Below are 24,535 nucleotides of genomic sequence, written 5' to 3' on the forward strand. Positions count from 1 at the left end.
GATGACTCACCAGTCAGCGTAGCCTTTAGTCCACTTCTTAACTTAGACAGCCTGTTGAGGGACCCTCTGTGGAAGTAAGAGAACACCATATCCCGGACATTTGTGGGCTATTTGGACTGCAGGCTCTTCAGCTGCATTTGCTGCACTGCTATCAGCTGTCCATGCGTCCTAACAACATAGTACTGTCAGAAATCCACTCTCTCAGTGATTATATTTTACTGTATACCAGATATAAACACATTTCAATGTTTGACTGAAAATGATAAACATATGTTGGGTCACCACCGTAGCTCAAGGTTCAGTCACCTGATAATCCCAGTGGAAACACTGATTACTAACAGGGCATAATAATTCACATTATGTGGTTATTAAAGGCACTGCAGACTCAGAGTGTTTTCTGTTATTCTGCTTGATTAGATCTGCTCAGTTCGAAGTTACTCGAGGAAAGCAAACTACTTAATAAGAATAATTAAGGTGTAATTTTATCCTTTCCAAGAGTGCGTAATAAAACTAAAGTCAGGGGTTGGTTGTCTGTATGCCTTTTTAACGTGGAGGGCATTCTGACATGTCACAGCAATAAAAACACAGCTGTAAATAATATAATGAATGATGGTTGAATTCCATTTAACTGTTGTAGTGTCAGGGTCCTGGTATCGTTCATGCCGGCCCGCTGTCATGGTTTATAGGGACACTTAAATAGAACAGAACCAGGGTTGTTGTTATTAGTAGGACCGTGGGTGCGGTGTCCGTACAGGTGTTAAGTTTAATTGTGTTTCTTTGCTCTGGTTTATTTCTCTTTTAGAGCATCATTTGAAAATAGTAACAAGAAGGTGAGGTGTGTACATGTTTACAGCTACAGCATATCTATTTATCAATGTAAATGAATTCCCTAAGTGTAACTTGGTGTCGTCATTACATCTTTTTACTGGAATTCATTAACTTTTCAGAAAATTATTCTTGGACTCTAAGACAATTAAAACTATTCTTTCGAGATACCTATTGAGCAATATGTGTCATGTTGCTTTAAAAAGCACATGAGCTGCAAGACAGACTGGTCTGATGTTGTGCACACGGTGAAAAACGTAACATGTAAGATAGAAAGCACCACAATCATTTTCTACCTATAGATCTATAAAACATACTTGAACTGTATAACTGACTGAGTTCAAACAAACAGACTTAAATGTAAGGAGAAAACTTTAATAGAGGGACGATGGCTAAAAAAAAGCAGAGAGTGAGACAGAGTCCACTAAAGCAGCCTCTCCTCTTTCAATAGACAACTAATGGAGAAAAATGGATGATGAATCCTGATGAAAAATGGGGGATGGGGGAAGAGGGGAGGGGTCTGTGTTTCCAACCATCCATGTCATATAATTTTGACTGTGATGAATTAAAGAAAATTATTGCAAAAGTAAACTGTGTATTCATTGCAGGAGGTATCATTTATCACCTCCTGACCTGTCAGACTACTTAATCAATTAATGCCCATGCATTAATCTATCTTCAGTCTTTCTATAACACTAACTTTGGTTGTCAACTGGAAGTAGTAATTTATCACAGCCTGGCCATATGACAGTGAGAGAGTGAGAGAGAGAAAGCAGAGATCGTCTCTTTAGGCCTCATAGTGAAACAATGCTACATTGGTAAAATCATTTCAAATTTGTATCTTCACATCTTGATGTTTTTAAAAAAATAATGTTGCTGGGATCTCTTTCTGCAGTTGTTAAAGCTTTTTGTTGTCATACTGATTTCCTTCAACTTAAAACAAAAAGGACAACTCACTCTTTTGAACATAACACTAATAATTCTAATACATAATACTATGTTCTGCTTTATTCACATTTAAAATGTCTTCCAGATGATGATCCTGCATGAAAACAGATTATATCGCCCTTCAAAGACGTAAGGTCGATGTAAGGGGCTACGAAGCTGAGCTGCACCGACGAACCTCTTGAAGTTTTCGCTCATGATTAATTGGCATCACATGTCATCAGTATCAGCGTGTTGAATCTGCTTCGTTGTTGGTGATAGTTTTCCCTACGGAACGTGAATGCAACACGTGACCGAACCAGCTGAACAGAAGCCTCGCGCGCAGGAAGGCCGTGTTCTCGCGTGACGCACCGCTCATGCTACGGTACGCCATTTGTGTCTAGCAGGAAAAAGCGCGGACAGTGGAAAGAGTCGCATAAGAAGCGGTAAGTTTAATTAACATTTGATCGTGTTGTATCCGTGTTGTTACGGTTTTATTTACGGCAATTGCAGACATATCTTTTGAGTGTTTTTGCACACTGTTACGACAAAATAGAGCACAGTTTCAGAGGTCGACGTTAGCCTCCTTTTTGGGCCTCTGTGCTGCCGTCGTTTTCCAAGCTTTGGGGCGATCTGTGCCCGCCTCCGCCTCCCTGTGATTGGACTACACAGCCCAACTAACAATCTAATTGGCCGCGCTGCGCGTACGCTTACGTACAGTTCGAAAACATGTTGCTAGTTAGCATGTTAGCAGTGGTAGCCAGCAGCAGTAACCACAGCAACATAACCTAGTTTGCATCGTCGTGCAACAACACTGCACGATCTGGAAAGAGTTTCTCCACGCTGGTGCAACGCTGGATATTTTGTCTTGATTTGATTTCAAACGCGCTGATTAAAAGCTGTTCGGATAACTCAACACTGGCGCTAGCGTTACTTTTGAACTACAGTGAGACGGCTGGCAACGTTAGTTGTACCTCAGAAGAATAACACAGAGGTGGCGAATGTACGGGCTAGCTAAGTTGAGTTGGAGGTCTCAGTAAATGTCGACCGATCGGTACCAGAGACCACCATAACATGCTGTTTTAAAAGGAAGATCATATTCAATTGAAGTCCCAGTTCAACAGCGGAAGCGAACGAATAGCCAGTATAATGTGTCGGCTTGGTTGTAATCCACTCTTTTGTGGCATAAATCCAGGTTAGTTTTAGCTACAAAACAAACGGACACTTACATGAAATAAAAGTCCAGTTGACCCAGGGTGCGTTGAGTCGTACCCACATGCTCGGTGGATGGCGGTAGTGAGCACGATGAAGTACTGAAAGACTGAAATAATGTGCACACTGGTTGATTTTCACAGAAGTCATCTTGTACGATCTGAACAGATATTGGCCATTTTATTTGATAATTTAATTGGAAAAAAATGCTGTGGCTTGTTTGCAAAGATGAATCCAGTACACACATGAATCCAGGTTAAGGACATGATCTTTACCTTAATCAGCACAAAGAATGAATTGTACATATTCTATCTATCCATACAAGCAATTCAAACCCGGACTATGGAAAATGAATGCTCAAGGTGTCCCTATTATATATACAAACACCATGTTATACACTTTCCTTCAAATGTATTAGAAATAGTAAATAATGAGTGGAGGTTTAGTCGTGGCAGATGGACTTATTGCTAGTTTGAAAAGTTTCCTTAATCATGCAAATAACTTCCTTTCTGAGGAAACTTGGTTAGAGAATCCCAGCTTTATCCTCCATGGGGATTTGGTGTCTTGCCTGAGTTGAATACACTTGTTAAGGGGGGAATAGAAAGGTGGTGAGTAGGGGAGAGGCATTGGGATATCCTTAGTGTTTCAGTTCAAGGTACACTGCTCATTCTGGTCAAAGGACACTCATTTGAGTGCAACAATGTTCACAGTTTGGACAGATAAGATCGATTATCTGAGACAGGAGTAAAAGAAGGAGACACAGTCTGTCTTTTATTTTTCATGGTTCACTTTCATCCATCTTCAGGTAGATTAAGACTGCTCTTCCGCCAACGTGGAAGTGTAGGGTACCAGGAGATGTGAGGAGTCCTACTACTCCTACACCCAATTATGTTTTCCACTTAATGGAATTGGTGTCCCCTAACCAACTTTCCTCAGACTGAAGATGCTACTTGGATGAGTAGTGAAATGTTTTGAGCTAACAAGAAAATAGTCCAGTTCTCATGATTCAACTTTGTGATAGCCTCACTTGAAAGGCTGATTTTCACTGTTGGTGTACCACCTGGTAATTGAGGTAGCTGAAGCTTGATTTTACAAAACCACTTTCTGAAACATAGAAAACCTCTAAACCACTTTGACAGCACATATCCCAATTAGAAAACATGACAGAGGTGTAGGACATTTTTGTGACTGTGGCAAAAAGCATTCTGCAAATACAGAAAATATAAATAAGGTCAAAAAACACTGCTTAATTTACCATACACTCAACTGACTCATAAATAGTGAAATTACATTGCTTCTTTGCCACTAAAATCAACCACTAAAACAGTGTGGAGCACTTTACTTATTGTGATTTAATTCCGGCATTGACTGCAGCTCTCCTGAATCACGTCTGCAGCTATCTGGTAATGCATCGTAGACCACCAATGACATATGTATACTCTATTATAGACCATGACTTAAGGTGACATGTTTGTTGCTCATTTAATAAGCAGAAACGGCGAACTGTGATGCTGGCGCTGGTTTGTCACTAACAATTTGTGAGTGGAAGCACTAGATGGCAGCATTTACTTGTGTTTGGTCAGAAAGTGCTTCTGAAAGCCTGATCACATTTTAGAAACTTGTAGTTGATTACACTATCTATAGCTAGCTCATTGAACTTCTCCACACCACAGAATTGTGTTTCAAACATTTGAACATGCCAAACATCAGTTGTGTCTATTTTTTCCCCACAGAAACTGGATCCAGCTTTGATGACAGCTATAAACTTCCTTGTTCGGTCATTTTAGAAGAATTTGATATGGATAAAACCATTAAATGTAGAGAGGATGACGTTGAGGGGAAAGTGACTCAAAGTAAAACCAGTGGGAAGGTGCATCCAGATGATGTGGAAATGGAGGAAGCTAAAAGGGACTCACCCAATAAGACTGATGAGGCTGATGAAGCAGACCAGGAACCTGCTGAGAGGCCGCGGTCAGTCTGTGTATCTGAAAGTGGGGATAACCTCTGCACAATGTGTGGCTTCTTAGCCAAATGCCCACGATCACTAAAGATTCATTATGCGAGAAAGCATGGAAAGAACTTGAAGAACACTGTTAAAACCACAGCAGCTGGAAAAAGTAAAAATCTTGTTGATGTCAGTCCAATGGAAATCCAGCAGGAAGTGGACATGGAGGAGTGTGAACTTTCGGAATTGAGATCAGCAGCCAGTGACAATAGCAAGAACACAAAGGGTTTAATTCAAAAGCAGACAAATCAAGAGGAGATGAGCCATACCCAAGGGAGAAGAGTGAGCAAGCGAACTCCAAAACCTAAGATGATTTATTCTTGCAACTACTGTGGACAAGAATTTAGAGACCAGGCTCCTCTTGATGTTCATGTCCAGAGATACCATGTCAAAGACACCCCGTATACATGTGAGTATATGAGAATTTCAGAACCAACAAAAGCTGATGTCTGGACTCACGTCAAACTAAAGATAGCTTTGGGCTTATTTAAAGAATAAATGTTCAGATAAAATTTAGATGTGTTTTTCACACGTATTAGACATAAATAAGGCAAAATGGTATTTTTGTGAGAATTTTCTCTGAACATAATGTCACTAATCGATGCTTTTCATCTGTTTCTGCGTTTATTCAAAATTGTGCACACCTACTGTCTCTGTCTAACTGAATTATTGAATTAAACAATTCAAAGAGATCTAAAGTATTCAATTGAAATGTCTTTCAGTTGATGCTGATGAGAACATGGAAGCTGAAGGTCCCGATCCTGACGCCACTCCAACACAGGTGGCGCCCAAACGTACATTCAGCAGGTTCCAAATGAAGTGTGCGCACTGCGATTTTAGGGTCAGCACCCCTGCTCTGCTGGAGAGCCACACTCAAGTCAAACACCAGGGCCAGGAGTGGTACCGCTGCAAATTGTGTAACTTTTTTTCAGCCACGTCGGAGTGGATGGAAACTCACCTGTCCTCAGATAGTCACATGCAGAAGCGTAAAGGGAATGAGAGCGCAGAATCTTCCTCATTTAAAGACTATGTCGAGTGTGTAAGCAGTAACAATGCTGAAGATGCAAATGTTGATGATGGGGCTCCCACTGGTGAAGAAGGGGGAGATACTTTGACAGAAGCAGAACAGGAAACTGAAGAGGCAACTGAGGCTGCGGAAGCCGTGTTAGCCGAGGAGGAAGATTTAGATCTTGAGCCTCCCAGAAAGAAAAGAGGAAGACCGAAGCAAGGATCTACAACCACTTGTGGCTACTGTGGCCTGGTAGTGTCCAACGCAACCAACCTAAGTGTTCATGTCCGTCGCAAACACAGCAAGGAGTACGGCTACAGCTGCACTCTCTGCAACTACAGCTGTGTCACTAAAGGAGACATGGATCGCCATTGTATCACGAAGAAACATGTCAGACGTGCACAAGAGTGTGCAAATAAGGACCCAGTCAACAACCAGCAGGAACAAACAAGTACGCAAGTCCAAGCGGAGCCAAATGGAGCCCCACAGACCATTGACAAAGAGCAGGAATCTAACAACATGCCCCCTAAAGAACACAGCACAGAGGAGCAAACTCATTCAGGTACAAGCCAAAGAAACAGTAAGTTTGACACTGTTAATGCTTGCAGCCACTGTGATTTTGTGGCTCAGTCAATCCCGTCGCTCCATCTTCACATCAAGAGAAAGCACACCAAAGATTTTGAGTATGTCTGTCTTGCGTGTAGTTACTATGCTGTAACAAGCCGGGAAATGTCTCGCCATGCCAGCACAGAGAAGCACAAACAGAAAAGACAGAAATATCTGGAACAACTGGGGAGCGAGGGACAAAGAGCTTTGAAGATGAAGGATGTCGTTGAGCTTGGTGGGGAAAACCCTAATGCTGAAGGTGAACCCCCCAGTCCCACAGAGGAGCCTGAATCTTGTCCAAATGATAGTCAAACTGTGGAAAGTCTGAATGCAGCTGTACCCTCTGTCACCACAGAACCTGTTGCAGTGATGGTTAGTGTGTCTGGCAGCGCTGATGAGAAACAAGCAGAGAGTATTACTTCCACTGGTGCTGCACCTGATCCAGCCAACCAGCCTATTAGTCTTTCAGTACTGTCTGAACACCAGCAGGCTCCAGCGGATCTTCAGTCAGCAGCAAATCAGCCCGCACAGCAAGAGAACCTGGAGGAAGGAGGTAAACAAGGATGTGATGAACACTTAAACACTGACGCGATGGTTGTAGATGCAAAAAGCGACAGCTCTCATTCAGATACACACATGTCCAAAGCCCTTCCCTTTGATGCCTGCATTGTATCCATGAAAGCCCTTGCTGAGCAGGAGCAGGCACTGCAGGAGAGCCTGGCTCTGGAAGGTGAGGCTGCAGTGATATGTCTCACTGGAGGCTCGCCGATGCCCGTTGAGACCGTGCCTTCCAGTTCAGCATATGTAAAGAAGGTCAAACCCAAGGAAGTGAAGGCTAGGGACGAAGCTAAAGGAAGCAGCTCTCGCATTCGCTGCGAGGACTGTGGCTTCATGGCCGATGGCATCAGCGGCCTAAACGTCCACATCTCAATGAAGCATCCGTCCAAGGAGAAGCATTTTCATTGCTTGGTGTGCGGCAAGTCGTTCTACTCGGAGAGCAACCTGCACCAGCACCTGAACAGCGCCGCCCACCACCGCAACGAGCAGAACAGCGTGGAGGAGCTGCCCGAAGGGGGAGCGAGCTTCAAGTGCGTGAAATGCACTGACCGCTTTGAAACGGAGCAGGATCTGTTTGTTCACATTAAAGAGAAACACGAGGAGCTCCTGAGGGAGGTCAACAAGTACGTGTTGGAGGACACGGAGCAGATCAACCGTGAGCGCGAGGAGAACCAGGGCAGTGTGTGTAAATACTGTGGCAAGGTCTGCAAGAGCAGCAACTCCATGGCCTTCCTGGCACACATTCGTACACACACCGGTATGTATCATGCTTCTGTTGACTCGCCCACTCTTTCTCCTACTATATGTGTCTCAAACACGTGTATTATGTATGTACAGTATATATACACTAATGCTCAGTGCAAAAGTTAAAGCTATGAAGCTAAATGAAGATGAAGTAAAGGAGAGCCTAAATTCTACAACCCACTATCTGTTTGTATAAACAATAAATGTCTACACAGCGTTATGAAGTTGTTCATAACATTTACTATACTCTGCGTGTAGCTCATCGTCCTGCAAATATATGAATTAGCAGAGTGGTAACACACTTTCAATATATTCCAACATAATCTATTAATGAGAAAGAAAGAAAAAACTTAAAAGACATTTACTTAGATGCAACTTTTCGATTGCCACATAAATTATTTAACCTCCTTTCACTGATACAGATTGGGCCTTTCTGTTTTAATGTCTGTTGAGCATATGAACAGATTTGAGCAAAAATCTTAAAAGAAAAACAATAATGTCTTTGTTCAGCTCTTAGGCCTTTGTTTTTCGGTGTAATAGCACTGAGTGTGGAGATACAGTCTCTTCTTTGGCAGCTCAGGCTAATGTTAAGGCTACTATCTACTGCAGCCAGGTAATAGGTGCTTCAGTAGAGGTGAAGGTAAAGACTGATTGAGCTTCAGACCAGCAGGAGGAGAGACGCTAATGGACCCCAGATTGGGATTCCCTGAGCAATGCTCGGTCAGAGACATGTGCGACTCATAATTGATGTGTCCATTACCAAGACTCAGTTGTAATTATAGTCAATAAGTCTCTGTAAATTTGTTAAAGCTTAGGCTAAAAGCATTGGAGATCCAAAGAGAGGTGGGCTAATAATTTAAAATAATCAATGCAGACATATTCAAAGCCTTTAATTTCCCTTGTGTCTGTACGTCCATGTTTGTGTATATGTGTGTGGGCACTCGAATGCCTAGTGAATGTGTGTATATGTCAGCCTTCATGGCTAGCTGATTATCCTCAATCCATTAAGATTTATCTTGTCATTTATAATGCAAAGCAGGGCTGCGCTGGTCAGGGCTTCGGCTGGGAAGTGTCCAACAGGTTAAGAACAGAGGGCGCTCCATTACTTTTCCCTGACTATGTGTATTAATTGCTCTTAAAATCAACTTAATGCAGGAACAAGATGTGAAGGCGCCATCAATAAATGCCCTTCTCTGCCTTCTGCGGTCCATCCCCATTCCAGCCCAAACTTTAATGGGACTTTAATTGAAGTCCGTGCTCTTCGCCGACCACATGTAAAACCCAGCGCTAATATTCCATACGTGTTTTGGCTGAATATTGGTGATGTGGTTACAGCAGTGCGCTGGTTTCACTTCATTATGTCTTCATATGGCCGTAAATGCAGCAAACTAAAAATGTACTGCTGTAAAATATCCCGATATTTTGTGCCTTCAGTAGTAGCAAGTGTGTTTTCCTGATCAGAGGAACAGCTGAACATGAATATTTTTTTGCCTTATTTACTGTATAGTGCACATTCCCATCACTTGGCGTGCCAAAGTCATACTGCTTACTGCTCAAGTCAGGTTGCTTGAAGCTGTAAGAATTGGAGGATAAAATCCTGATGATTAATGTTGAGCCTCCACTTTCTTCTTATTAACAGTTAGATCTATATGTGTTCAGAATTTTTCCCTGTGTCATAATTCTTGAGTTTTGAGGTCACTTACTTAGTGTTACTTAAGAAAATGAAAGCTGTGACACTGAGGTTCTAATATGGTTTCAAGTCAAGGGCGTGTTGTAAGGTTTCTAATGACGAATACTTTGTTTTTTGGGTTTATTTCTTCTCATTCGATTGAGTTATGTTCTTGTTTATGAGATTACATCTCCACTCTCATTTATGCTGTTTTTATTTGTGGAAAGCACCTATTTCTCTTCATTTTGACAACATATGCCAGTTGGTATTATTGCTAAGTTCCCTCATTACAGTGAATTATTCACCTTTTATATGGTGGTCATTTATTCTAGGAGTTTGTTTGTGGGACTGTGGAGTAGCACGGTGGGGGTCTGCCAGTTTCTGAGCTGGGAGCACGTCCAGATCCTTTTAATTAAGACCTAGTTTTTATTCACTTGATTAATCAGTGAAATCAAGAGACGGTAGTGGGAGGCTGCACACAGATTTGTCAATTTGTCCCTTAAAGGAAACACGTACACATGCTTGATTTTTGCCAATGAGGGTACAGCTGGAATTTGCATTTTGTGGTAAATTGGTCACTTTTTCATTGCAGTAGGCTGTCTGACCTCAGACTGAGCTTTAAAGTAATTGGCACACATGCTATGCATGCATGTTCAGACACGGAATGCAATGTTTATTTGTAGGAATAAGTATTCCACTGGCCTGCCTATTGCCATTTTTAACATAATCTATGTTATTGAACACTGTTTAACCAAAACAGACTTTTGATGTAGACATTTCTAAGATGCTTATATCCTTGAAATGATTTAGTGTTTTCCCTTAGGATCGTATCGTTCAGCAAATGTAGAGGCATTTGAAAGCACTTTTCGAGCTTTGAGGAAAATGGAAATCTCCACTGAACGCGCTGTCTGCCCTCAGAGACACTCGGATGAGGCAGTACATTCTAAAAAAAAAAAAAGCAGATGGCACCTCTAATTTATATACTAAATGTTATTTTACTATTAAGCTGAAATCTGTCTTACAATTAAAACGGGGTCCAACGAAACGGTACCAAAAAATGGAAATACAATATGAATCTAATATTCATAAATTCTAAACTAATCATAGCCTTCGTTAACCATCAGACTAATCCATGCATGGACATTTGAGTGTAGAGGCACCAGATGGAAAGAAGCTGAGTCAAAGTGAAAATAGAAAGCACCGTATTTGCAGTTCTAGATTTAATTGCTGTTTTTCCATGCCAGTGCCTCCTGCTGCAGCGAACACCATGCAGGCAGTGGAGGAACTGGTGAAACAGTGTGTGCAGCGGGAAGTGTCCACGCTTCAGAAGTCTTTGGATGAGCTTGCACAGGACCACAAGAAGGCATTGGAGGAGAACTTGTCGCTTAGGAGAACTGTTGGGAAGCTGGAGCAGCAGCTGGCCAAACTTTGTCAGGATAACGGTTTATTCCGACAGACCCTCCATAGGATTGTGGAGAAGGTCCACTTCACGGACGACGCTGGTGACCAGATCTATGACAAGCGACTTATAAGTCTGTCACAAGGGCAGATTCCTCCAGTGCACCTCCCGAGTCCCCCGCAGAGACTGGCCTGCAGCTCCTCCTTGAGCTGTGCACAAACACAAGTTTCACCTCACTTGCCATCCTCACCAGATGGGACTTCCACTATTAACGCTACACTGCCTGCACGAACACCATCCAATTGTAACATCTTACCAGACATTGTTCTGCAAACTGTAGATCCAGAGGTAGAAGAAAAAATTTTTTGTGTTACGAAACACAGATATGGTCCACGGCGTCCGGACGATTACGCAGCAAAGATGTTTATGATGATTGTGGACTTCGCCACTTATTTGTCTTGGGCACATAAAGTGAATTGGAACGGGTCTGACGGCAAACAAGGCCTTCCCAGGAATGTTATTATCAAGTTAAGAGAACTTCTACAGCGCCGCTTCGCGAACATTTCAGACAGAGAATGGAAAGACGTTAGAGATCGTGTTAATGAGAGACTAAGAAATCCCAGGAAGGTGGATCCTAGGACCGTTTTTGCTGAAACAGCTCGCTGACTGAATCATGAATCATGTTGGTGGTGTTTACCACTTTTTAAGATCGCTTTATTAGAAATGTGAGATTGTCTTTTTTTTATTCTTTACAGGAAACTGTATTTTAATTGGATCTTAATAAGTGTACGGTGTGTTTATTTTTTTTTATTTGCGGGATTTGAAATGTCTTTAGCCATGTAGAAGCTGACTGTTACATTAGGGAGGCAGTTTAGCAACAGCAGTAGCACCAAGTATTATAGCAGAAAATATGTGTCCAGTTCTAGTAGCACCCACATCTGCCTCTTTAGACAGCAGCAGGTATCTCCAGCAGGTATTTTAAATGATTCCATTAAGCATTAGTATAGATATATTTTTCCCATATAGGATCTTTTTTTTTTACTTCTGTGACTTGTGCTGCTCCATTAGTCGTGTTCTAATCGACTGACTTTAATAAAAATCTCTATTATTATCAGTTGTCAGCTACAGTAACTGAAAACAACATGACTATAAAGATTTCGATTACTTTTAAAAAGCTGGTTTAAACTGGGACACTCTCCAGTTCTAACAGTGTGTATTAGCTGGCTGTATGAAGAAACCTAATAAAGCAGACATTCATTTGTATATAAACTTATTGTGTATTCTCTTTTGCCAAACCTGAAGGTTAAAGCCAAGTCTCTGACAGTAGTAAATGGCACGTATGAGGTTTAAGACATCATCGTGTGTGTGTCTAGTGAAACGTTGCATGAGGTTCTTCTCTCCTTGCAGGAAATGAATTAGTCATTCTCTGTCTCGTCTGGGATGTGAGGGAGCTACATCGCCTCCTATGTGGATGGCAATACTAATTTAACATGACACTGCATTGATGGTCAATTTCAGTTTCACGGAGACTGTTTAAGTGGAGTGGTGGAGTATTAATGTGATAAGATGTGAGAACTGAGGGACGTTACATCTCTCTTCTTTCTGCCATGTCTCATACTCAGCCAGCCATCTGGACAAATCAGCTCCCCTCACGCTTTCCTCTCTCTCACCTCAACTTTAGGTTGTGTGTGGTTGAGTGAGAACGAGGGAGAGTGATTGTCTCTCCTTCTGTTTGTCCACGAGTGATTATGTCTTGTGAATTTAATGTTTGTGTCTGTATGCTCGTACATAGGTGTGAGGTGGAGGTTTGAATCTGGATGTGAGCATGTTGTGTAGGTGTGGTGTGAATCTCTATGTCTGGCTTTTTCCTTTTATTTTTTTTTTTTTTTACAGCTGTGGATGATTTTTTTGTTGTGTGATATTTTTTTATAGCTTGTGTGAAATTGTCTTCACTTACTTATTTAGCTTTTTAAATATGTGTTTATCTGTTCGTCTGTGTGTGTTTGTGCGTGTGTGTGTGTGGCGTACTGTAGGGACGTGGGAAATGAAGGGGCCATGCGTGGACCCCCACCTCCTCCCCTGCCCCCTGTGTTTATGGGCCTTGTTAGCACATGCTTGCCTTTCAATCTTCGTTACTGGCTTAAAATTCGATGTGTCGTACTTCCAGCTCACAGCAAGTGAACCGTGTATGAACGAATTAGTAATCTACACAAAGTGCTTAATCAAATCAGCGGCTGCCACAGAATAAATATTGTAGAACGTCTTGGGATATTCACTGGGTCAGGGTAGGGATTAGCTCAAAGATGTGTATGTGGATATCATCACACTTAGATTGCAGTGCTGCGCTCTGTGATGCTGTCCTTAACCTGGCTAACGCTGCCAAAGGAAATCTCCATCTTATTTTGACAAATGTTATAAGATTGTAATTGAGAAAAAAAATCTTAAATTATTTGGAAGAATTTTGCTGAATAAAATATTTGTCTTTTTATTTCTTACCCACTTTCTTTGTTCTGAAGGTTCTCTTAACTTTAACTAGATGTTTGTCGCACAGATAGCTCAGACATCAGCCCTTGCGGTTCTGCTTTTAAATGACAAATGGCAAGCACAGGCTTTGCCACTCTCTCAAACGCTACCCCGCCCTCTAGACTTATTAATGACAATAATTAGGGAGAAGCCTCCCCGCAAAGCCCGCCAGAGTGATTAGTGCTTTAATGATGGAATGGGTGGTAGTGAGTGCACACAGAATTGATTTACGTATTCGCCCTGACCTTTGGAATCCAATTTACGCATCCACAGGCAAAGGAAGAGTAGGTAAGAGATGAAGGAGAGTGACAAGGATAGATAGAGAGTGAAGGGCCTGGCACTTGGAGTGTGACTGTAGTTTTTAAGTGGACTGGAAAAAGGGCATTCTCTGTGAAGTAAGCTGAAGTACGAACACAGAACTAATAAGTCTTACATTTCAGGCAGTGAAAAATGATCAGTAATGTAAAATCAAATTTCTGCCCAGCTGTTATACAGCCATGTTTTATTTGAAACGCAGTGTTATTTCATCGTATGAACCGGCCTTACTTTGTTTTGCAGGATCTAAGCCCTTCATGTGCAAGATCTGCAACTTTGCTACTGCTCAGCTGGGAGACGCAAGGAACCATGTGAAGAGACACCTGGGCATGAGAGAGTACAAATGCGACATCTGTGGGTGAGTGACAGAAAACACTTTGTCACTCTAAAAGTTGACAAAATTGACATAGTCATTTGATAACTGAACATTCAAAGTAAAACATTTTTCCAACCTATAATAAGAGTGATGCTGCTCTTTAACCCTGTGTGTGTGTTGGACTGAATCTTACAATATTACATCTGTACAATGTACATTTACACGCATCTTTTATTTATTTGGAAACACATCTGGTCAGACATACCCATGACTGTGATGGAGAGAGTCATGGTATGCAGCAATATTTTCCATACAAGTGAGACTGGACAGTACATACAGAAACTCAGAACACAGCAACAAACCACATTTGTCCGTGCGTGACAACATTACAAGCACCTTAAACACAATTCACACGATTTTAATTTATTTAGCCAAGAAAGTGCTAAATTTAAAGACGTTTTTTATTTATATAAAGATTATTGGAGTCAGAAAAAATCTAAACATTTTGCTAATAGTTGAATAGTGTGAATATGCTTTTTAACATTTAACAGTTCCCAGACCTCATGAATAATAAAAAAAAAAATCTTTTATTGAGCTTATTTTAACTTCTTTATGGGATCGCCTGTACAAATAGTCCTAATTGGAAGTTTATGTAGGTAACCGCGAGCCTATATATACTCAGTAGTACAAGAGTATAGTTATTATCCCACTACCTTGTACCCCCTACGTGTAGACCATATGTTGCGATCAGCTTGTTTCATTCCCATGGTAGACCTCCTCACTGCCTTGCCATGTTGAAATGGACGTGTTAAGCTGTTTAACATGCAGTCAGGGAATAGAGTAAATTGTGGGATTTCCAGCTTTGTGCCATTGAGCTTCTGTGGCTACACTCTCGCTAAGATGAAGACATATGTAGAGTTATTAGTTTCTCCCTCTGTGTAATCCTGTGTAGACTGTTCCATTTAGTTCGGTCGTGGGCCGATTTTGTTCTTCTAAAGCCGAGCAGAGCCCGTGTGTTTATTTGCTCCCGCTGATGTTCGCAAACATATTACAGCAGGAGCAAACAAGCGTTGGTTTAAACACAGCTTCTTCCTTTAATGAGAGGGAAGGCTCATGTTTCACAGGCCCTCCGGCTGAAAACCCTCTCTTCTCCCGAGTGCTGCAAACGCGTTGGGCTCTGACCAAGCACGTGCACACACAAACACATATACATATGGAACGATTCTCCAATATGCCTTTAAATGGGACTACTAAATACAGCCCCCGGTTTCACAAATCATGTGGACGGAGGAGCCGCGTGCTGCCAGTGCCAGCCACTGGTGATAAATCGGTCCTGTGTGTGCTTTCAGTGCTGACTGATCACCGGGCCATCCCTCCTCTTGACTAAAGAGCAGCAAACACAAAGAAACCCCCAGAAACGCCTTCATTAAAGCCACAGCAATATATACACATAACCTGCTGCCCTACCCAAACTTTTCACGTTAGATGAGATGTCCTTAATCTGAACCTAAAGCGCGTTACTAATGGACGGCCATGTTTCAGGTGTAATGTGTAATGTGATTACCCGTTTTGTTTTGGGTGACCTAGAAAAGTGAGATTATAGTGCCATTAAGCTCACCATTCTCCCGTGAATACTAATGATGGCGCAGCATTTCACTTAAGTAAGAAAAGTTATTTTTTTTATTTTTATGCCTAATCGCCATTTATCATTTCAATTAGCACAGGACTATGTTTGGGCTGCTTTTTTTACAATATAAAATTTGTGTTTCATTAATTCCTTTCATACTTACACACTCCCGGGCCTCCACGGGGCATGGGGTTTTGTGGGTGTTGTTTGTCGCCATTTTGTTTAGAGCATCGGCTCATGTTGTTTGTGTGTGTGTGGGGTTTTTTTTTCCCCTTTGTTTTCTTTTTCTTAAAAGTACCCCTCTGCTCACCGCCATCGATTGCTGTGTTTTCCTTGTTAAACTTTCAGACGAGAAGATTACCTCGGCGCTGACACTGTGAGTGAATGGCTGGGCTGCACCTTAGCTGTCCACCTCATTTTGCCGTCAGCCTGCCGCTGCTAGTCTCTTCTCACGAGCGGGGGGGAAGTTGTTGATAGTTAAAGATCATATTGTTGTGGCATTTAATTAACAAATGCAAATGCAAGGCCAGCACAGATTAGAACCCTTGACCATGCTGCCAGTCAAACCTGAGTTGGCTGGTCAGTGCCTCCCTCATCATCGCTAACACTTTATCGGCTTTCTGCCTCACAATTTCTCTCACTTTGTCTTTTTGTTTCTACCTGTCTGTCCGCGTATCTGTGTGTTATCTATCTTAATTTGCCCATAAAGAACTCTTAAGGTGCAAAACCAGCAGAAAAACACAAATTGGATGTTAGTATGCAAGATAAGATTTCTCATATTTAATTGGTTAAAAAATCCTCCAGCATGTGAGACTGCAGGTTCTTGTGTTTCCTCCTGGCGTGTTTTGTCCACAGTGGGGCTCGGCCACTTAATGAGCCTCCTCCTCCTCTCCTCCATCATCTACCAGAAAAGGCCCTGCACTCAGCATTTCTACCCTCCCGCTCTCTCGTCCTCCCCAAAGATGCAATGGACATCCAGTGCCGCTGTAGGTATTAAATTATGCATAAACAGTCTAAATGCTTTGAGGCATGGGTTTAATATCTCAGACCGGGCCTTAGAAGTATTAACACTATCATGGACATGGATTGTCCTCTTGTGGACTGCCATTTTATGATTATGGGTCATAAGCTGCCGTTTCCTAGCGTCACTTCAGGAATTCGAACAAAACTTCGAAACCGTTTGCATTCTCTCAACACAAAAAGTTTGCGGCAGGCCAAAGTTTGTCTTCTCTTCGGAGGAAGCTGCATTGTGTTTCTCCCTCCTGCCCTCCCCTCGTCTCAGTTTTCTTGACTTAGTGTTGGAGAGTGTGTGTATATATAGTCATGATTTCATGTTGGGTGTTGCGTGTGTGATTTGACTGTTAACAGGATGGGGCTGGCTCATGTCAGGGTTTTTATGTCCCCCCTGTCTTGTGAGATTGTCTGGTCTGTTCCTAGAATAGCCTATCAGTTCCGCCCTGCGTGGCTCATCCGCTGTAATGTGCCTTAATGCCCGGGCCTGTATGAGTAGTGTGAGGCCTGGCAGTTACAGTGGAGGAGCATCTTAGCTTGCTGCTTATCCAGAGAAAGCCGTCACTTAACTCAGCCCCTCTATTGTCTGTCCACACCCCTCTCCTTCTCCCCTGACGTGATTCTCTATAATCCTCAAACAGATTCTGGTTAGAACTCCCTGAGAACTATTTTTATGTTTTTTTTTCTCTCTTCCTCCCATTTAAACATTAATGGTTGTTGCAGATGAAGAGAGGGATCCCTATGAAGATGATTATAATGTCACTCCACTGATCTCCCGCCGCCCCGAAATAATTGTACATCATCGCTTCATAACGTGTCAGAGGGACACGTTGGTGGCGTGCAATTAAAACCGCAGAATATAATACACCAAATTACTGCCTGTCAGGCACATGAACAACACACTCGGTATTTGAGTTACACTTAATCATCACGTACATTAGCGATTTTGCTAAGATCCTCCACCCCCACCCTCTCTGCTTATACAGCAAAGGCATGAAACACGCTGCTCCTTACAGGCTGAGGGATTGTGTCTGCAATACAACAGCTCTAGGGTAACTTCGTATTTATGCTAGAGTTAGACATTATGAAAGCTCACAATGTCCTGAATCATTTAGCTGTGTGTGACCACGAGCGTGCACCATGTGTTGGCAGGAAGTGGAAGCAGGAATCGTGAATTCATTAACACGTAACAGTTGGAAACGCTGAATATTTTTTCCACAGAATTCAAATTCACTAAGCCTTTTGTCTTTGCATATTTCATTCTTATTTTTTTTCAAGCTTTAGATGTCTCTAAATATGCGCGTTGTGGCATGTCAAAACATTTGGTGTGAAGAACTCAAGGCAGGCTTCCACTGGAACAATCTTGTTTATATCTGTTTAGCACTATTTATTATGGTTTCCATTTGGACTGATCTCATAATTAGCTTTAGCCTTATTTAGCTTTATATATGGTCATATTTTACGTGTATTCCATTCCAATCTATATAACTTATGTGTGCTTATCAAACACACACTTAGCATCCATTCCCATCAGGGAGATGTATTGGTGTTTACTGTTCCGGACACTTGAAAGTTTGTGCCTAGGAACATCATCCTTGTCAGTCAGTGTAGTCCCCTTCACCAAAATAAACACATTTTGCTCTGATGCATTTAACTAAATTTAGTGTGCCATTATCGGAAATGAAATAAGTTACGCTAAAGGTCATTTGGAAAATAATGCAGAAAGGCTGGTCTGGAAAGGTTAAGTATGTGAAGGAGCTGTTCTGATGATAACGAGGGCTGCGTATGGCTTGCAGATCCAGGCGTTCTGGTTTGACTCGGCACTCTGTGATCGCTCTTTATGACCGAGACAGCTTTACAGCCCGTTACCCCCCATAACACGATAAAGCGCAGCATAATGGATTGGATGTGTTTAGTAAACATCAGCCTTGGGCTGATGTTTGTAAAATTTATGTTTTTTGCAATAGAAACACTCATGCAGAGGCACACATGCACACACAGGAAAAAGGCAAGAGAGCAGAGAGAGAAATCAATTCTAGACAGCGTCAATGTATCAATATAAATTCAGCAGTGTACAGCTTTACACTTTTTCCACTTGTTTTGGAGCTAGATTGCCAAACTTTATTTCCTCGTGAGTGACACGTCCTCGCAGATATCTTCCAGCTGAAGAGATGACAACAAACATGTGGCTTCAGTAGTTGCTTTTGGATTGCAGGCCTAACATGCACTGAGTGCTATTAAATTTGTGTTTCAAATTAAGCAGCAACAGTACTTGAGGGAGACAAAGCCTGTTCGCTCGGCCCGTCTCAGGTTGGTGAAAGGATGCTTTTGTAGAGTTTAAATAGGGACCCCACTCAGCATCTCTCAGTGTGAGAGACAAAAAGAGAAATCTTGGTCAGCATATCAGTCCTATTAGGTTTTAATAACAAGCTCATATTTTTAGTGGGCCCAGAACAGGGACCTCTGGGCTTCATAATCAAAGCATTTCCCTGTAATCAAAGACAAACAAAAAACAGAGCACCGAGGCCAGATGCTAAACGGCAAGATCAGTAGTTAAGCTAGGGAGCCAACACAGCACATAGCCTTATGATAGTAAGTTATACTACTCTTGAGGACTGTCTAAGTAAAGAGGCTGTTGTTTTCACTGTGTACGATCACAGTAGCTTCTTTTCTAAAATATTAAGCTTATTGTGGCCTCAGCTCTTTTTTTCAAAATCACTTTTTCTTGTTAAATCTCAACTCCTGGGTTTTCAAGACAACAAATGAAGAGAATGACTTCCTCTCTTAGTAGCATGTGTTCTCTTTGAATTTTAATCATAAAGATTAGTATCATGCTAACAAAGGTGGATCACACCGAACCAGGTCCTCACACTAAAAAGTGCAAACTTTACTCTTTAATGTAGTTGAATTGTGGTAAGAATGTTGCTGAACAATCCATTCTATAGAGATAATCATGTATATTGTAGGAGAAAAAAAATAGAGAGAGGGAAGTTAATGAGTGATTAACAACAGCAATTAAAAGATGAAGAGGAAGGCAGATGAAAAAAGGGGTGTAATTAAAATATCAGTCCTCTCATTGTCAGAAGTGCGAGTGTCATCCATTGTGCACTTATTAAAAAGCTGGGTGGAGGGGAAGGAGCGAACAGCGCTTAATTCCACCACCCCAAAGTGTCTGGTAATCTGCCCATGGATGGAGCTGGAAAAGGCTGTAACTCATGTTTAAGTGTTGGGGCCGTGTCATTGCGGGTTCACAGTCATGCATTTCTGTGTTGACACCCATCGTGGGCAGGGGATATTTGGCAGTCAGGAGTAATTTAACTTAATTAATGGGATGCATATTTGATGGAGGAATAAAATATCCTAGCTCAGCAAAGTGGAAAAGGGGAAAGATTTAGTAGGAGTTAAAGGTGGGGGGTAGAGTAATTTGTGCATTCAGTTACCGGCTGCTTGAGAGACAGAGAGGGAGAGAGCTAAGAAGTGAAGGAGGAGGTGGAGAGAGGGAGAGTGGGTCCAGGCTGATGAAGATGGCAAACGGGAGAGAGGAGGAAGCGGAGGGGAGGATGAGAGATAGATGGTTGACACAAAGCTGAGCTGATGTGTAGAGGGGAATGGGCTGTCCCTCCATTGAGAGGGCCATCAGACTGACAACGCTTGATTTAATTGATATCCGGACTGAGCCCTTTCTCAGCGCAGACACATTACACTGGTTTGCAAACTTGTAGCAGAGCTGCTGTCTGCCAGAGGCCTTTTAATATTCATGAGGGGCTTTTAAGGGTGTTCAGACCCCCCACCCCATCCTCCACCTCCACCTCCGCCCTCTCTCCAACATGTCTTTACTCGCGTCACACACTTTACCTCACACTCACTCACACAGCAGACACGCAGCACGCTGGTTCTCCAAGTCAAACCCGTGGCCTGACGAAAAGCTGTCACGCTGCTCTTAATCTCCCCTGGCACTTTTTAATTGACTTCCTGTAGGTATAGATTATTTTCATAGCGAGTCTGCCACTGAGATGTTTGATACCGTCCCGGAGACTTGCATCTGGGAAGCTTGTAGCTCAGCAGAGATGACGCTGCTATCTCAGTCTCTGTCTCTGTCTGTGTCTCGTACTCTCTCTCATTCCCTTCTGTCTCTCTCTCAGTCTGTCTGTGTGATGGCCAGACTTATTGGGGGAACATGGGAGAGGTAAAATGCAATCAGTCATTGCCATCATCATAATTGAGCTGATGTACCTGCTGGGAGTGCTGGAGAAATGTTGGCTTGAGTGGAAGAGGGGCTCTTTGTGTCTGACTAAAGCTGTTAGTAGCATTAGACCAATATATAGGGCAGGTATTGGCCTTATGTTAAAAACTGGAAGTCAGCCAGCCCGTGCTGTTCAGTTGATATGATGGATATGATGCAGGTTGTTTGATTATGTACTGTATTTATTGTAGAATGAATCAACACTAGGCTGCTTGTCTGAGATACCCCTACCTCTAATTAAACAGTTTGATTGGATTCCAAGCAGTTACTTATGGATTAGGGTTATTATTAGCAGTAAGGTCAAGTTAAATTCATTTGTATTACCCAGTGCTACTTATGGTAGTGGTGCTTTAAAAGTCTACATAAACATTTTATGATGAAGAAAACTCATTAGATACCCATGTGAAGGGGTTTGGGCACAAAAACCAAACGTACTGACAGATCTAAAGTCCCAACATGCCTCACACTAATGTCCATTGTCCCAGTCTTGCAGCCAAGGCTCATTCCACCCTCACTTCTCAGAGAAAAATTGAATTGTTGTAAGTTTTCTAGATATTTTGGCCCTGGAAATGGTGACATTTAAAGTTATGAAATACTGGCACAAACTGTCAGCTGTCAGTGGCCCGAGTCCAACAAACATTGTTAGAAGCCTTCATATCCATTGGTCCGCCAAATACCGCTCTCACTTTGTGTATCACATGTGGTCTGGCCCACACATGCTCACACCAGGCACACAAGCAGACAGGGCCTCCGCCTACACATAGCCATCTATTTACACACTTTTGTACAGAGCCACACACACTGTCCGCTGTGCTGAAGCAGTCCACATGCTGCTCTGTGGTTTAAGAGGCAGCATAGAGTTTCTCTGAGATCATGTTAGTGGCTACCTAAGTGGGGTCTGGGGGCCACCATGGATCCAAAGTAAGGATTAATTTTACTGTTATTTTACCACATGAAAATTAATTGGAGATAGTGTATATGCTTCTTAGGTTCTACTCATGACAATTCCACAGTACAGACAAATAAACACCATCTACGGACAGACGGTGGCCCTCATGCTCTGTTGTCCATTATTTCATAGCATCATTCAAACTTAATATCAGCAGACCCCCGTGATTCTCAGATTTATGAAGTGATATTGACCACTGTCTATGCAAAACAGATAATAAGCTGTGATGAATGGGTGACATTAGTGATGAAATTACATCAGCCTTAACAGGCCATTGTATTAACACACCTAGTCGAGCCCACTCCTCCCCGCAGCACGTTTAATTGATTAATTGCTGACATGGATGGATGAGGGGTTGTGGGTCCTGAATCGGTGGCTGATTGCTAGTCAACCATAAACAGGAGCAGCCACAGCGGGCCCTCAAGGGCAATATTCACGCTCCCCAACCTTATGGTGATTCCTTATCCAGCTCTGACAAGAGGAAAAATATTCAGCCATAAAAACACTGGTATCACTGGGTTGACATATAAAGTCCTCCGTCACTCCCTCTCTCTCTCTCTCTCTCTCACTCTTCTTGCTTGTGTTGCATTTCCTTTAGCTCTCAGTCGCTCAGCACACCCGTCGGACTCTGAAATCACCCATCTTCCTCATGCATTTGTAGCTACAGTCCCTCAGGTAGTCCCGGCGCCTCTCCAGCTTTAAATATGAGCAAATAATGGTGGAGTGAGTGATGCTGCCTGTGTCCTTGACTGGGATCCTCTGTGTGCTATAGCCACATCTCACTGTCTCCGAGCCCTGTGGGATGCATAAAACACCCCCACAGAAAGACTTCCAAGGCTTGTTGGTGGCATCCGCGGGATGGATGCTGGGATACAGAAAGGCAATGAGGTCTTTGTGCGTGTTTATGCAAGTGTGTGTGTGTTGGGAGGGGGGGTAAATAATATTTGCACTGCTGTGTATTTAATGAAAGGGGCACTATGTCCACTTTAATGTGTTTGCATTTCAGATGTGGTGCAACAAAGTCATTAAAACGTTATACGGCACATCACATCTCTTTTATGTCTCGTTGTTTGTTTGCCGGCATTTGCTGTGGCCCTGGTAGACGATGTTGGTTTTAGTGGTGGAAGAGGTTGGGATCGGGCTTTGTGGCTGCCACTGAAATCTCCTCATTAGCACAGTTGCCACCAAATTGTGGCAAAGCTCCTGACAGGGGCAGATAGGGGCACATTTTTGAGGAGGGGAAAGCGTAAGGAGGAGGGAAATGAGATGGGAGAGTTGCGTGCCTTCCAGTCCAACATCTACAAGTGTCAGGCCTGCAGGAAAGAGGAGTGGACATGCGACTAGAAAAGTAGAAGACCCCACATTGTCTTTGCTCCATCTCAACCCTGCACCACATTAACCCTCACGCCACCAAGCCCCTCCAGCTTCAGCATAGGTCTGAACCCCTGCAGCCATCCGTGAAAATGCTGACACATCGATTACCCCGCAGGGTAAAAAAAAACATTGAGCATGATGAGAAAGAGCACGCCAAGTGAAGAAGAAACATTTATTTATTTATTCTGTTTATTCAGCAAAACAAACAGAGGTCAGGATTATGCTGCAACACTGATAGCTCTGTGTCTATTATAGTTAAATTTCAAATTAAAGGGGTTCACTCTGCCCACTCTATGGTCATTTCAAAGTGTGGCTGCTGCTTTCCAAGCCCCCCAGCAAAATCTGATTGCTTAGACTTTTACAGGCTACATAAGCTTCAAATGGAGCCAAAAAACTAATTTGTTTCTTTGAGTCTTGTGTGGAGCTCAAAGAAACGGGCACTGGTGTCCATGAGTTGCCGTATGTGTACTGAACATTAGATGGCGCCATTCAACTTGCTAGAAACCCAGAGTCACAGATATAATTTGCAAACTGTGACTGCCTGGTACATGTGGATCTCTTGCATGAATGAAATGCAATTAAGATTCTGTTTGTTCTGTCGAAAGATTTGATCAAATCTGCCTCTTTTAACATTTATCTCAATTAATATTTGTCATTTTCAGGTAAGATAGATCTAGAACATGGATTGGGTGTAAAGGCATGCGTTAGCGGGGATGTCAGAGCTGGTTTGAGACAGATAATGAAGTGAAACTTTGTTATAGAAAGCTGTTTTTCTTTTTTTATCGTTTTTTTTTTTTTTTTAAGATTTCAAGTAAAATGCAATGAATTAAATGCGTTCATGGTTAGAAAGGAAGATTTGAATGTGCTTGAGTGTCCACTGCCTGCTAAAGCCGTACTTTCAGAAGTTGCAAATGACTTAAGAGAATATTTCCCTGTCTCTCTGGTGGGTTTTAGTGCAGTAGTAAATGAGTGAAGTTGGAGGCTGGGCTTGTGGCAGGACAGATGTAGTGTGCAGAGGGTGTCCCTGCCGGTGCTGCTTTAACTAGGACAAGTCTCTCTATACTGGTGGACCTCAGGGGCCGATCAGCAGGTCTCAGGAGAGGCTCCCCGTACCGCTGCCTCACCAGGCCTGTCACAAGGGGTCTGACGCTGGGCTGGCTGAGTGTGGGGCTGCTGCAATGATGATGATGGTGGTGGGTGGGTGGCTGGGGGCTGACATGCCGAGA

At 42.6% G+C, this 24,535-nt stretch overlaps 1 protein-coding gene across 5 annotated transcripts in view; it reads left to right on the top strand.

Annotated features, from left to right (window-relative positions):
* Positions 1–2,122: 2,122 nt before the first annotated feature.
* znf407 (zinc finger protein 407) overlaps positions 2,123–24,535 on the top strand; it is a 132,966-nt gene continuing 110,553 nt past the window's right edge. For 3 of the 5 annotated variants that reach the window (XM_026372093.1, XM_026372096.1, XM_026372097.1), the window contains exons 1-4: positions 2,495–2,944; positions 4,695–5,375; positions 5,689–7,896; positions 14,033–14,147. In XM_026372093.1, coding sequence (XP_026227878.1) covers positions 2,899–2,944; positions 4,695–5,375; positions 5,689–7,896; positions 14,033–14,147 — 3,050 coding nt within the window. In that variant the 5' untranslated portion in view covers positions 2,495–2,898. Of the gene's footprint in view, positions 2,196–2,493; positions 2,945–4,694; positions 5,376–5,688; positions 7,897–10,796; positions 12,171–14,032; positions 14,148–24,535 lie in introns of those variants that run through there. The other 2 variants (XM_026372094.1, XM_026372095.1) reach the window with 2 other exon arrangements.

Source organism: Anabas testudineus, chromosome 16 (genome assembly GCF_900324465.2).
Source record: "Anabas testudineus chromosome 16, fAnaTes1.2, whole genome shotgun sequence".
In the NCBI taxonomy this organism is placed as follows: Eukaryota; Metazoa; Chordata; class Actinopteri; order Anabantiformes; family Anabantidae; genus Anabas; species Anabas testudineus.